The 12,370-nt window shown below is 49.1% G+C and overlaps 1 protein-coding gene across 1 annotated transcript in view; it reads left to right on the forward strand.

Annotated features, from left to right (window-relative positions):
• The window catches only part of SPSB4 (splA/ryanodine receptor domain and SOCS box containing 4), a 69,904-nt gene extending 60,489 nt beyond the window's left edge, over positions 1-9,415 (forward strand). Inside the window, exon 2 of the mRNA XM_036920766.2 lies at positions 7,998-9,415. Coding sequence (XP_036776661.2) covers positions 7,998-8,125 — 128 coding nt within the window. The 3' untranslated portion in view covers positions 8,126-9,415. The remainder of the gene's footprint in view (positions 1-7,997) is intronic.
• Positions 9,416-12,370: the final 2,955 nt, after the last annotated feature.

A 12,370-nucleotide genomic window follows, 5' to 3' on the forward strand; every position in this document is an offset into this window, starting at 1 on the left:
CATGGTAGTTCCAGAGGGCACAATGGGAGACTTGAGTGGGGGGGAAACTGAGGGCTGGGGTCAGAGGTGAGGAGGCACAGTGCATTGTGGGGGGATGGCACTTGAGGGAAATGACAGCCATTGGAAGGAGGCTCTTCCCAGCATCACAACATAGCAGGTCTTCATATCATGCATTCTCCCTCCCCTCGCTTCTGGGTTCCGTTTGCTCTTTTCCCTGAAGCTCATGCCATCCTGTTTCTTGGATTCCTTTCTGTTTTGCTGGAGTACCTCCATGAGTAACTTTCAGACTGGGTTTTTAGATCCACTGGACACATCTGGAAATGTAGCTGCTATTTGCTCTGCAGCAGCTGCCTTAGGGGCACCACAGAGTCTGGGTGAGAGTATTTTGACAGACACATTGTCCCGTCGGGTACTGGGGTCGGGGAGCTGGAGGGCAGGCCCGGCGCTTCGGTACTTCTCAGTGAAGTGTGTTCCACATCCCACTGCTGCCAGCTCTACTGTGGAGAAGGGCCAGTCCATGCTCCCTTCAGCTTCCCTGTTGGAGGTCAGCACTGACCAGGAGCCTCCCAAGAATGCCCATCTCACTCAGAGAGTAGGCTTCGGCTGGGGCAGATCAGGGACCGCAACTGCCCATGACACTGGGCTCATAGTTCTTTAAGGGATTAAAGAACTACGGTTTTGCTCTATGCCTGGGCTGCCATTTGTTGCTGGCATCTGGGGCTGCTCCCAGGCTCCTTTGGTGAGCCATGTTCACCCCTGGTATATAAGGCTGCAGGTCCTCTGCTTGCATTTTCCCCTGCTCTCTCCATCTTGTCCACCTGCTTTCTGTCTTCCCAGAATTTCCCCTAATTTCTAGGCTGACTGCCTTTCTTGCTTTCCAACACTGCTGTCAGGGCCTTCGTACACACACACACGCACACACGCACGCACGCACGCACGCACGCACGCATGCCTCTCCAGTCACTTCAGGAAGACGTGGTAGGAGGGTAAAAGCGTGTGGCTCAGGCTGCCCCTGGAGCACAGCCGCACACAGTCAGGTGGCTTTTCCTAGCCCTCCCTGTTCTGGCTTCCCCTCTCTGCAGGTTTCCATGTCCTCACTCCGCAGTGTTGCTAGGGAAGGCCATGCATTATTTAGGGATATTTTGCTGGGCAGCTCTCCTCTGCACATGAAATGACTTGATCGCTGTCTGTCCCAGGGAAAACTGAGGCCCCCTTGGGCTGTGGGGACCATCTGTGCTGATGGCGCTGTTGGCACAGCTCAGCTGCAGATGCCGCTTGGTCCTGGCTGGAGATAAAACCCCTTTTGCCAGGGACATAGTGAAGCTTGCTAAGAGAAAACTCCAGATTCCAAATGCTTTCTAGATGTGAGCTGAGGTCTCTGTCAGCCATGACAGCCAGTTGGGTCAGGAATTTTATATTTTAGAAGTGAGCAGGTAATGACACATTGGTCCACTTGTATAATTAACTAAGTGGATTGAAGACTGACAGGTGCAGACCCAGACAACAGGCGAGTCAGATCCTTAGGGGAGAGACACTTGATCTGGGTCCTGAAAGAGAAGGCAGGCTTCTTGGCAGGCAATACAGGGAAGGGTCTTCTAGCTGAGGGAGTAACAGGAGGGGAGGCCCAAAGGCACGTGGGCAATTCTGAGTCTTCAGACACCAACCCCATAGTCTGTGGATAAGCGATTAGCGCAGTGCCTGACCACAGAGTGTATGTGTGCTTGCCCATATGTCTGTCTTCTCACTGTTCTTCCTGAAAACAAACATACAGTACCCAGATCTACTTAAGTTCAGATTTCAGGGCTGTCACTCAAACCTTCCCCCATCTGCTGACCATTGTCTAAAACTGTTGTAAAATAATTTCACCTCTTGACCTTAAATTATTTATCTTTTTTCAAAAAGTAAATGTGGGGATGGGGATAGGATGGTGGCTCATGTTCTTGGCATGTCCCCACTGCGGGCAGAGAGATTTCAAAGGGCCCAGAGAAGCAGCATGAGCCACTAATCTCTGTGCCAACATCTCCACTGTTTCCATCACAGATGTAGACTGTCAACCAGATGAGCTAAGTCCCCATTTTATTGACAGCAAAACAGATTCCCTGGGAAGCTCTGTGGCCTACTTGGGGTCATGCAGGTTAGTGGTGAAGAATTATGAAAAATGCAGTTCACTGAAGAACTTTGGAATTGATTGCCTTATGGTATTTTTAGCACAGAACCAGACATCCAGCCCTGGCTCCAGTAATTCTTCATCAAGAGCAGAGCATTATTGTCAACTAGGAAGATGTACTGAGGTATTTTTAGAACAACAATAAGTACATTATCACTATTTTTAAAGGTATCTCTTGGGCTGATGGCCTGAAATAAGATATACTGTAGAGAGAATGCCTTTAAGGCAAAGGACAAGTTGTGTCAGACCACCACCACAATGCACAGATGAAGGTGTTGCCATCCCCACTTTACACTCAAGAAAAATGTGGCTGTGAGCAGGCAAACCAGCTGTCTGGCCTTGATGGCAGGACTGGGGGCTGGGATTCCAGGCCAGCCCCTTTCCCCGACTTTGCCCCACTGGGGTAGGTGGGAGGGTGCCTGGCTTCTGTTTAATCCACGCCACACACCAGGGAGCCAGGGCACTCCTAACTCAGTGACTTATTTTTTTTAATGTAAATTTGTTTTTGAAGTATAGCATATAAGCAGAAAGTGCATAAATCTTAGGTGATTGAGCTTAATGATTTTTAAAACTGACCACACGGGCATAGCCAGAGCTCAAATCAAAAAACAGAACAATACCTGCCCCCAGGAGCTCTACCCTGTCCCCTCCCAGCCACTGCTCCCCCAATGTCACCACTGCCCTAGCTTTGTCAGCCAGTTTTTGAAGTCACACAAAATGTACTTACCTTTCACTCAAAATTATGTTTGAGTGATTCATCCATGATTCTGCATATAATTGTGGTTCCTGCATTCTTGTGTCTGTCTGCTTAGATACACAATTTATGTATACATTTCACTGTTGGTGAAAATCATTGTTTCTAGTTTAGTACAGTTATAAATAATGCTTCCACGAGCATTTGTGTACGTGCCCTTTGCTGAACATGTGTACATCAGGAGTAAAACTACAGGCCTTAGGTTCAGCTTGAGTTAATGATCCCAATTTTCCAAAGTGGTTGTGCCAGTTCACATGCCCACCCACAGCAGTATGAGCTTTCCAGTTGCTCCACATCCTCATCAGAACTTGCTGTTGTCTTGTTTTCATTTTAGCCATTCTGTTTGGCATATAGCAGAGTCACATTAGAGTGTTAATTTGTAATTCTCTGGTGACTCATGAAACTGAGTGCTTTTTCATAAATTTATTGGCCTTTTGGATATTCACTTTTGCAAATAATGATTCCTTTTTAATTCTATCTTTCATCAGAAAGTATTTCTGAGAATGGCTCCAATGCTGAAAGTCTGGCAGTTCTAAGAAGGGTTCCAAAGCCAAGGAGAGTGAGGAGGAGTCAAAGGATGGCCCCAGCCTGCAGTGGGCATCCGTGGAGCTTTGAAAGTTGCACAGCTGCGGCAAGGGCTTTCTCCGTGCCCTTTGGGGTTGCCATGCAACCGTCAGGTTAAAGTCCCCTCATAAATTAGGGGAGATGATTTATATTTCATATTTAGAGCTAAAGACAGGATCTGAACTCCAGCCCCCCTTTCTTTTTTTTTTAACTGTTACAATTTTTTAAATTTAAGTATTATTGATATACAATCTTATGAAGGTTTCAAATACACAACACAGTGGTTCAACAATCACCCATATTATCAAGTTCTCACCACCTCCATTGGGGTCACTGTCTATCAACGTAGTATGATGTTGCAGAGTCATTAATTGTATTTTCTGTGCTATATTACCATCCCTGTGACCAGCTTACATTGTGATGGTGAATTATTGTGTCCTGAATCCCCTTCTCTGTCTCCCCACATGCTCCCCAATTCCCCTTGGTAACCACTAGGTCATTCTGGTATCTATGAGTCTACTAGTTTTTGTTTCTTCTGTTTTGCTTTGTTTTTATACCCCACAAATGAGTAAAATCGTTTGGTATTTGTCTTTCTCCACCTGGCTTATTTCACTGAGAATAACACCCTCTAGATCCACCCATTTTGTTGCAAATGGCAGGATTTCTTTTCTTTTTATGACTGAATAATATTACATTGTGTGTATGTACCACATCTTTATCCGTTCATATACTGATGGACAGTGAGGTTGTTTCCATATCTTGGCTATTGTAAGTAGTGCAGCAATAAATGTAGGGGTGCATATGTCTTTTCGAGTTGGGGAATCTTGTTTTCTTTGGGTAAATTCCTAGGAGTGGAATTACTGTCCAGCCCCCCTTTCTTGCTTCCTTTGGAGTTTGGGCTCTGGATTGATTTCAGTGACTATAGGGGAATTAATATAAGTGGATTCTTTCCTTCTCTGCAATTCCTACTAGGCAGGGGACACACAGGGACCTGGGCCTGCTGACAAGGCCCAGTATTTGGTGCACTGAGGACCTAGTATGTGCCTAGAGCTTTAAGGGGGTTTAAGAAGCTCTCAAGCACTGATGATAATTATCAGATCTTAGCAGCTCATCATTTTCCTGATGCAAACACAAGCCCATCTTCCCTCACTCTGGCAGTAACCGCTGGCTCCCAGCCAGAGTGCACCTCATGCCCCCTGCATGCTTATCCTCACGATGGCGACCAAACACATGCCTACATGGGAGGCAGTGGCTCGACGTGTGTACTGAACACCTACTGTGTGCCACTCCCTGTGCTACATGTCGTACACTCTAATGCAACCTTCACCACAAGCCTCTTGGCAATTAAGACCTGCCGTGTTCTCAGGGATTTATAGGAGAGTGGGGAAAGGCTGCCAGGTTAGAGAAATGTATTTCAATGGCTTAAAACATGCCCCAAAGCAGCACACCAGGTCATTCATTTAACAGGATTTCTGGGCATCCCCATGACAGGCCCAGGCTGTGCACTATGGGTCTAAGACGAGTCAAGGTCATGTCCTTTAAGTTCACGGTCTCCCTGTAACCACACATTGTTAAATTAATGAATTGAAAAATCCTCATCATGTTTGTCTGAGTGCAGGAGGACAACACTTCCGGTCGGCCTGCTCAGGGCTCATGGCGCCCAGGCGTGTGCCGACAACGTGCTGTGAGTGGGGGACCCCCTTCCCTGGGCTCCCGCTGCACTCTGTGCCTGGGGGAGGCGCTGTGCCCTTGTTATTTCCTCTCATTATCTCTGTAAACCTGAGAATTGTTGCTCCACTTTATAGATGAGGAAAATAAGAGCTCACAGTACGCTTCACAGAGGCACAAAAGTATAGGACTGGGGCTCAGAATCAGGGAATCCAAACTCCTGGAGATCCTCAGGAGAGGAGGTGGGGTCTGACACAGCCCCAGAGAACATGGGGATGGGAATGTGGCTGGCAGGGCCCACTTTGGGACTGGTGTATAAGGAGGGAGGAAAAACCATTTGGCTGGAGGGCAGCCCGCTTAGGTGTGTGACGACCTCGCAGTGGGAGAGGAGGGCAACACTGAGCTAGAAAATGGTTGGTACCACAGTGAGGCCTGTGGACTATGTCACAGTCTGCAGTGAGCCTGGGCGACTGCTCACCCTGTCCTTTACTTCCCACCTTAAGGCAGCCTTTTATTACGTGGGCTTAAGGAAGGCAGCATGCACTCCGAATAGAGGCTTTGGGGCTGTGTGATTTTGGACAAGCCTCTCCACCTCTCTGAACCTCAGTGTCCTTTTCTCTAAAGTAGGCTCATCTAAATGAGGTGAACCTAGCATAGCAAAGGGGACAAAACAGATGCTCAATAACTGTGGTTAAGATACAAAACAGGTTCCAGCCTCTAGCTGCCTGGGTTCAACTCCTGGCTTTGCCACTTACCAACTGTGTGCCTTGGATAAGAGCCTTACCCTCTCTGTGTTTCCATTTCCTCCACCTTAAAATGGGGTTAATAATAATAGTTCCGACCACAAAAGACTGTTGTAATATGAGTTTGATATATATATATATATACTCATGTGAGTTGATAGAAATAAAGAGCTTAGCACAACACCTGGCCACATAATAAGCCTTCAAAAAGAGTAGCTACAATTACATTTCATCCCTTACATCCCTAAGTAACAGCTGCTTATTAAATAAGGATTGTTCGCTTCCTTTCTCCCCGACATACAGTGGCATAGGCGTTAAGCTTTGGTGCTGTAGGAACTAAAAAGAGATCATGGAAACTTGCAGTAGGGAGATCAGCCTCCAGGACGATGTGGAGGACGGAAGGATCTGGGTTGCGGGGCGAGCAAGGCTTTGTAGAGGCATGATTCGAGAGACGGTGCAAAGCTTGGATAAGAACCAGGTGGGGAACAGAGAGCAGGAGAGCTGGGTGGAAGGGTGTTCCTAGGGGAGAGAGGGGGACACCTCGAGGAGGTATCCAGTGTTGGCCTGGTCATGGTTATCGTGTGACCATGTGACAGTGCGTGGGTGATCTGCCTTCAGGACCTGGAAAAGGGGGGATGTCAGGCCCCCTTAGTCAACCCCGATGGTTTGTAGGAGGATCAGAAGAGGACACAGAGGTGAAAGTCTTAAAGCCACCAACACTCCCTGCAGCTGTGCCACTGCAGCCTCACCCCTGGTGAAGGGGAGCTTGGGGTGCTGGGCGCGTGGCTTCCACGAGTCAGCCAAGTCCTGCTTTAACCTTCACGGCTCTCCTCATTAACCCTGCAGCGCTAGTAAATGAAGATTCCTGTGAAACTCGCTCTTGATCACCTCCCATCCTTGTGATATTATTCCTAGCACAACTCTTATGTTATAGTATTTACCACATATGGTTTTATTGTGTCTTAGCACATTATAGAATGCTGTTAAACTAGCCCTTGTTCTGGTACCAAAAAAGTGTCAAGATGCAGCTTTGGTTAAGTTGAAAACCTCAGGTATGCTCCTGTAGGCTTGGGGAAACTGGGTACAAGACAACACGGGGCACCATCATCTCCAGTCCTGTCCTCATCCAACTGACCGCTCCTCTCCCTCAAGAGCCCCCGCCTCTCCTGTTGACACCTCTGTGCCTGCTGCCTGCTTTCTCTTCCTAGTATACCCTCCCCAGCCTCACCGCACATGAAACTATTCACCCTTCAAAACCCTGTTCAGGTATCCTCTCTCTGAAGCTTTCAAACAACTCTTCCATATAGTAACTTCCTAACTTCTGTCCCTGTGTATTTAGGAATTATTGAATATATTACACTCCATTATAATTATTCACCTGTTTATACAACCACCAGCTTTCCTCTACATCCAGGGCTGCCTCTGGCCTTGGCTTAGTTATCTCGGTATCCACAGGTCCAGCCAGAAGGCTGGAAGAGAATAAGAGCTTAATAAGTATGTCTGTAATAAACCTAGTTGCACTCGGTCTTACATCCAGAGACTCCAGGGCTTACAGATTTTAATTCATGAAATATTCCTGAACTGAATTTTAGAAGAAAATGCATCCCTCTACTGACCATCAAAAGAGGCTATAGGAAAAGATGGGGGGTTCAAAGGCATTTCAAATAGCCTCCCTGATCCTAACCTGTTTCTAAGAGGGAGCCACCCCAGGTCAGTGGCTTCCAGCTTCTCACGACCTGTAGTGAGAAGTGTTTCTTATACTGATACTCACTATACACCTACATCAGAGACAAAGTTTCCATGGAACAATATTTGCCTTTGCTATGGGGATTGCTCTCCATTTTCTCTTTCTTTTTTTTTTCTTATTTCAATTGCTGGATACCACCCAATGAATTGATTTCATGATTCTTTAGTCTAGTCAGTTGCATCCCACAGTTTGAAAACATTGCTGTAAGCCGTCAGCTAATATAACCAAAGAAGGCTTCTCACAGGAGGAGTCCTGAGCCCTGAAGTTCAGCTCAGAGGAACAGTGGGTGGGTGAGGGTGCAAAGGTGTGATGAAGGCACACGCAAGATTCTAATCCACTTTCCTCTCGTTGCAGCTGAGCCCCTGCCACTGACGGACCTGTGCCGGAGATCCATCCGCTTGGCCCTGGGCCGCCAGCGCCTACGGGACATCGGCTCCCTGCCCCTGCCTCAATCTCTCAAAAACTATCTGCAGTACCAGTGAGCCAGGGGCTGGGAGCAGCAGTGGGCTCCCACCGCAGGGCCCAGGCTGTCATCTCATGGTCACACAGTACGTTCAGGAAGGGGTCTTCGTCCTCACCCCACTTGCCCAGGACATGCCGTTCGTTTAGAGACCAGGACGTGTTCCCAACTTTGAAAATGAAATGTCTGTTGCCAATAGTATTTGCTGCCTTGAGAGCAGTCCTCGCAGGTCAGACATCTCCTGGGAAGCCGCGCAGAGCCTGGAGCCCACTCCCTGGACACAGGGGCCACCAGTATTGATCAGAGAGCCTGTTTCCTTATTCAGGGGGATGAATAAAACATCTGGGCAGGAGACTTTCTGTTGTGTGCCCTGGCGCAGAAAGAGCCAGGGGAAACCCGGCGGCTCTGGGAGAAAACTGCCTCTGCGTAATGAGCGGTGAAAGCAGCTCGGTGCCAGCGGCCCCCTGGGCACCCGCCCCTGCAGCACGATTGCCCTGACCCTTTAGGACTTTGTTGCTTTGAGAAACTGTTGCCCAGGGATGCCCAACTGCGGAATTGGCACGTAGACAAAGCAGTGTTTAGACACCTTCCAGCTGACCTCTTTGAACATTGTGACTCCTTTCCGTGCTCTGCCTCCCCACCTTCCCTGCTGGTGATCCACAGTTGTCCAGATGCCCCAGGCACCTCTATTCAGGGAAGCTCAATCTGGCTAATTGACGCCAGGGACAGTGTATCCTTTATTATTATTATTATTACTTTAAATAATGTTGCATTTTGAAAGAGTGTGGAGAGGGCAGTACTTAGTCCAAAGGTGCTAATGGGGGAACATGGGGCACGTGACACTCGTGGATGACGGTCTGGAGCTGGGGAGCCTTTCTGGGGTGCTGAGGGTCTCCAGGAACCACCCATTCAGGATGCAGCCTGGCTGCCACAAAGCTTTATTTGAGCAAATTATTTTTTCACTGTAGGAGACTTGTAGGAGTCTGTTTCTGTTTCAAATGTGTGTATATGATGTGCTGTTCATTTATCAGCTTGGGGCCATGGGGCAGCCTTGGAACCGGGAGGGTGGATATGGGAGGCCCCCCGTCTGCATGCTCCAAGCCTGGTCCTCTCATGGGAATGACACTGCTGCTGTCCCAGCCACCACTGGGCATCTCTTGTGTTGCCAACACTCTCTGCCCAGACTCATTTTTAACTGGAAATTGTCACAGAGGTGGGATTCGAGAGCCCCAGACGGCACTGCCTTCCCCCACTTTAATGTGAATTTGACCGATGAATGATGAGCATTTCTAATAAAGTGTGTCGTTCAGTCCTTCAGCTGTTTATTAACTGCTCTTTAGGGAGGGCCTGGGAGGGCTCCTTCCGTCAACCTGGCTGGTCTGTCCCCAGCCCACTGAAAGCAGGAATGTGAATCCCTCTCCAGACATTTCTCATCTCTTCTCTCTTGCTGTCCCCACTTGAGCCAAACTCTAGGCATGGTGCAAAGGTCTGGCCTGGAAGTGTTGCTGGGCAGCTGCGTCTGGGGGTCTCTCCCTGCATACTAGGTGAAACCTCAACCCGGACTGGGGAGGGCTCTTTACTCTGATCAGGAAAGAATTCTCAGTGAGGTTGAACAAGTGCCAGCAAGAAAAGCATTCATTAAATAAAGCAAGAGTAGGAGTGAGTGTCAGCAGGTGTGCAGACAATAGAGAGCAAGGAATAACAGAGGGAGAAAAGGGAGGTTCATTAAACTCCTGCTCAGCACAGTGCAAATCCCTTGCCAACACCTAAAACCAAGGTCACCTGGCGTCCAGTGTCCGCTTGATTCGAATAGCATGAATCATATCCCTGCCACCCCTGAATTTGTGGGAGCCAAGGAGCATTGGATGGAGTGAGTTTATGTTCTGAGAACTTCCACTTCCCTACTGGTCTGAAATAAAACAGAGAGAAAAGGACTAAGACTAGAAAGATGAATGAGATGGCAAAGAGGCACAGTTTCCACCAGAGGTGGAGGTCAGCGAGTTCTTGTCTTTGCCATGGAAAATAATTCAGAAAATTTAATTTGAAAAGACAGTACACACTCAGATGGGAGTGCAGGTGACCTCAGAAAGGAGGAACACTTAAGGATTTTGGGTTTGGGGTTTTATAGGGCCTTTTGGGTAGAGGTCAGCATAAGACATTATGTACGCAGGTGATTCATAATTCCTTTGAAGTTTTGTCTTAAGTATAGGGCTATTAGGTGACTGTTAATCTAGATCTCAGCATCTTCACCCACATAGGTTCATTTACACTCCAGAGGTTTATCTCTCATGGTGGTTACAAAGTTACTTAGCTGGTTAAGGGACTGGAAGAAAAAGAAGAACAGCATATAAATTAAGTTAAAGAATAAACTGGGCCTTTTTCGCAAGCTAAGTAGATTTTACATGGCATGACCCTTGTCCTTTTCCCCTGCTCTATCTCAGAAAAGCGAATGTGCCTGTGCCCTGGGTCCATGCAAAGCAGCTGTGATGGTGGAAAGACTGGTCAAATTCTTGATGCCAGGGCCATGATGTCTGAGGGGAGTCTCTGTGGGGGGCACAGGGTCAAGAAAGTAAACCCTATGGGATAACAGTTTCAAAGTGGACCCAAAGGCAGCACTGGGTGTGACTTCAGAAGTGCTTGTTGTCACTAAGGAGGAGAGCAAATTGTGGAAGGGTGAGGCTTGGAGCTGGAAGCAGGTCAGGAGCCAGTTCAGACTGGAGTCTGGGTCAGGACTAGCACAGCATGCCCTCAAAAACATGGGCCACCAACACGCACTGTGCCAACCTCTGAGCACCTAGAGCTCAGGCAGATATAGCCCATTAACATTTACAGTGCAGCCGAATAAAGAGAGAGGGAGCTCACCAAGGGAGCTAGAGGAAGAAAGGCCTGGAGGGAAGGCTTCCTGGAGGAAGAGGCACTCCATACCTGCTTGTTAAGGAAAGACAACCTTATGGAAGACAGTACAAAAGCAGCACATACTGCCCCCCAGGGGTCAGTAGTCTGCCACTCCACCCTTGGGGCTGGGGTCTAGGCTCAACCTCAGGCAGCTTCTGTCACCTTGGTAGCAGGAGGCAGCTTCTTGCAGAGGCAAGGCCCCCAGCTTTGGGGTCAGGAGACCTGGATTTGAGTCTCAGCTGCGTCACTTATATACTGTGACCTTGGGACCTTGGGTAAGTCACTTCCTCCTCTACACACTGGGGGGCCTGCACAGGTGGCCGGTGGGTGAGGACCCGTCCTCTGCCAGCTCATAGGGTTCCAGTCTCAGCACCAGCTTCCCAGCTTGGATTCACTGTGTTGTCGTGGCTTCCACACCTTGCTTATGCAATTTCCTTCACCCAGCAATGCCTTCCTCATCCTCACTTCACCCTGTCCAAGACTGGCGTGGATCAATCTTCCTCCAGGAAGCCCTCCTTTACCACCCCCAACCTCTCTGGCTGCTCTGAGAGTCAGTTCCTCCCTTCCTGGGCTGAGGATATCTTTCCTGGCATCCAGAGCCCTCACCCCAGCATTTGGCCCAGAGCCCCTCCCTGCCCTGTGGCCTCATCTGCTAGCAAGCTGTGAGCCTTGGGAGGTTAAGGCCTGGGCTGGCTCCTTCCCACAGGGCCCTGAATCAGAAACACGGGCTCAGCAAAGGCCTGCAAGGTGGAAGGGTGGGTGCAGCTGGGATGCTTGTGGAACCTGCAAGGAAAGTCTTGGTGGGGAGGAGAGGAGTTTCTGCTAGAGCCAAGAGCATACCCAAGGCCTCCGGGGCCTCGGGCACTTTCACTCCCTTGGCCATCCCACAGGATTGCTGGGCATTTATGTGTGCCAGCACGGCCTGGGAGCCTGAAGGAGATGTGGCCCTGCTCTGTTAGACTTCATGTTCTACAGGGGAGACACGACACATAAGCAAAGCAATGAGATGGTGTCAGAGGGAAGAAGGGAGCTGGGCAGGGGCTGGCAAGTGGGGAGCAGAGGACAGCCTTACTGAGCGTGATCAAGGAAGGCCTCTGTGGGCCAAACACAGGAAAGGAAGTTCGGGGTGCTTTTTGGGTAGGGGAAACTTACAGCTGTCCATCCTTCTCAAAGCAGGAGCTTCTGTGCCCCAGTGAGCTGAGCTGAGGCCAGGAGACACTGTGCCGCACCCTGCCCCAGCTCCAGTTCAGTCTGCCTGTGTATGTGCACCATATCTCTGGAGTTCCTGTGTATTAGCTCCGCTGCACATGTGCGTGCACGCACACACACATACACATCCCATGCACCACTGAAGGCCTGTCCCTGGAAGATA

The sequence above is a fragment of the Manis pentadactyla genome, chromosome 1 (assembly GCF_030020395.1).
Source record: "Manis pentadactyla isolate mManPen7 chromosome 1, mManPen7.hap1, whole genome shotgun sequence".
Lineage (NCBI taxonomy): Eukaryota > Metazoa > Chordata > Mammalia > Pholidota > Manidae > Manis > Manis pentadactyla.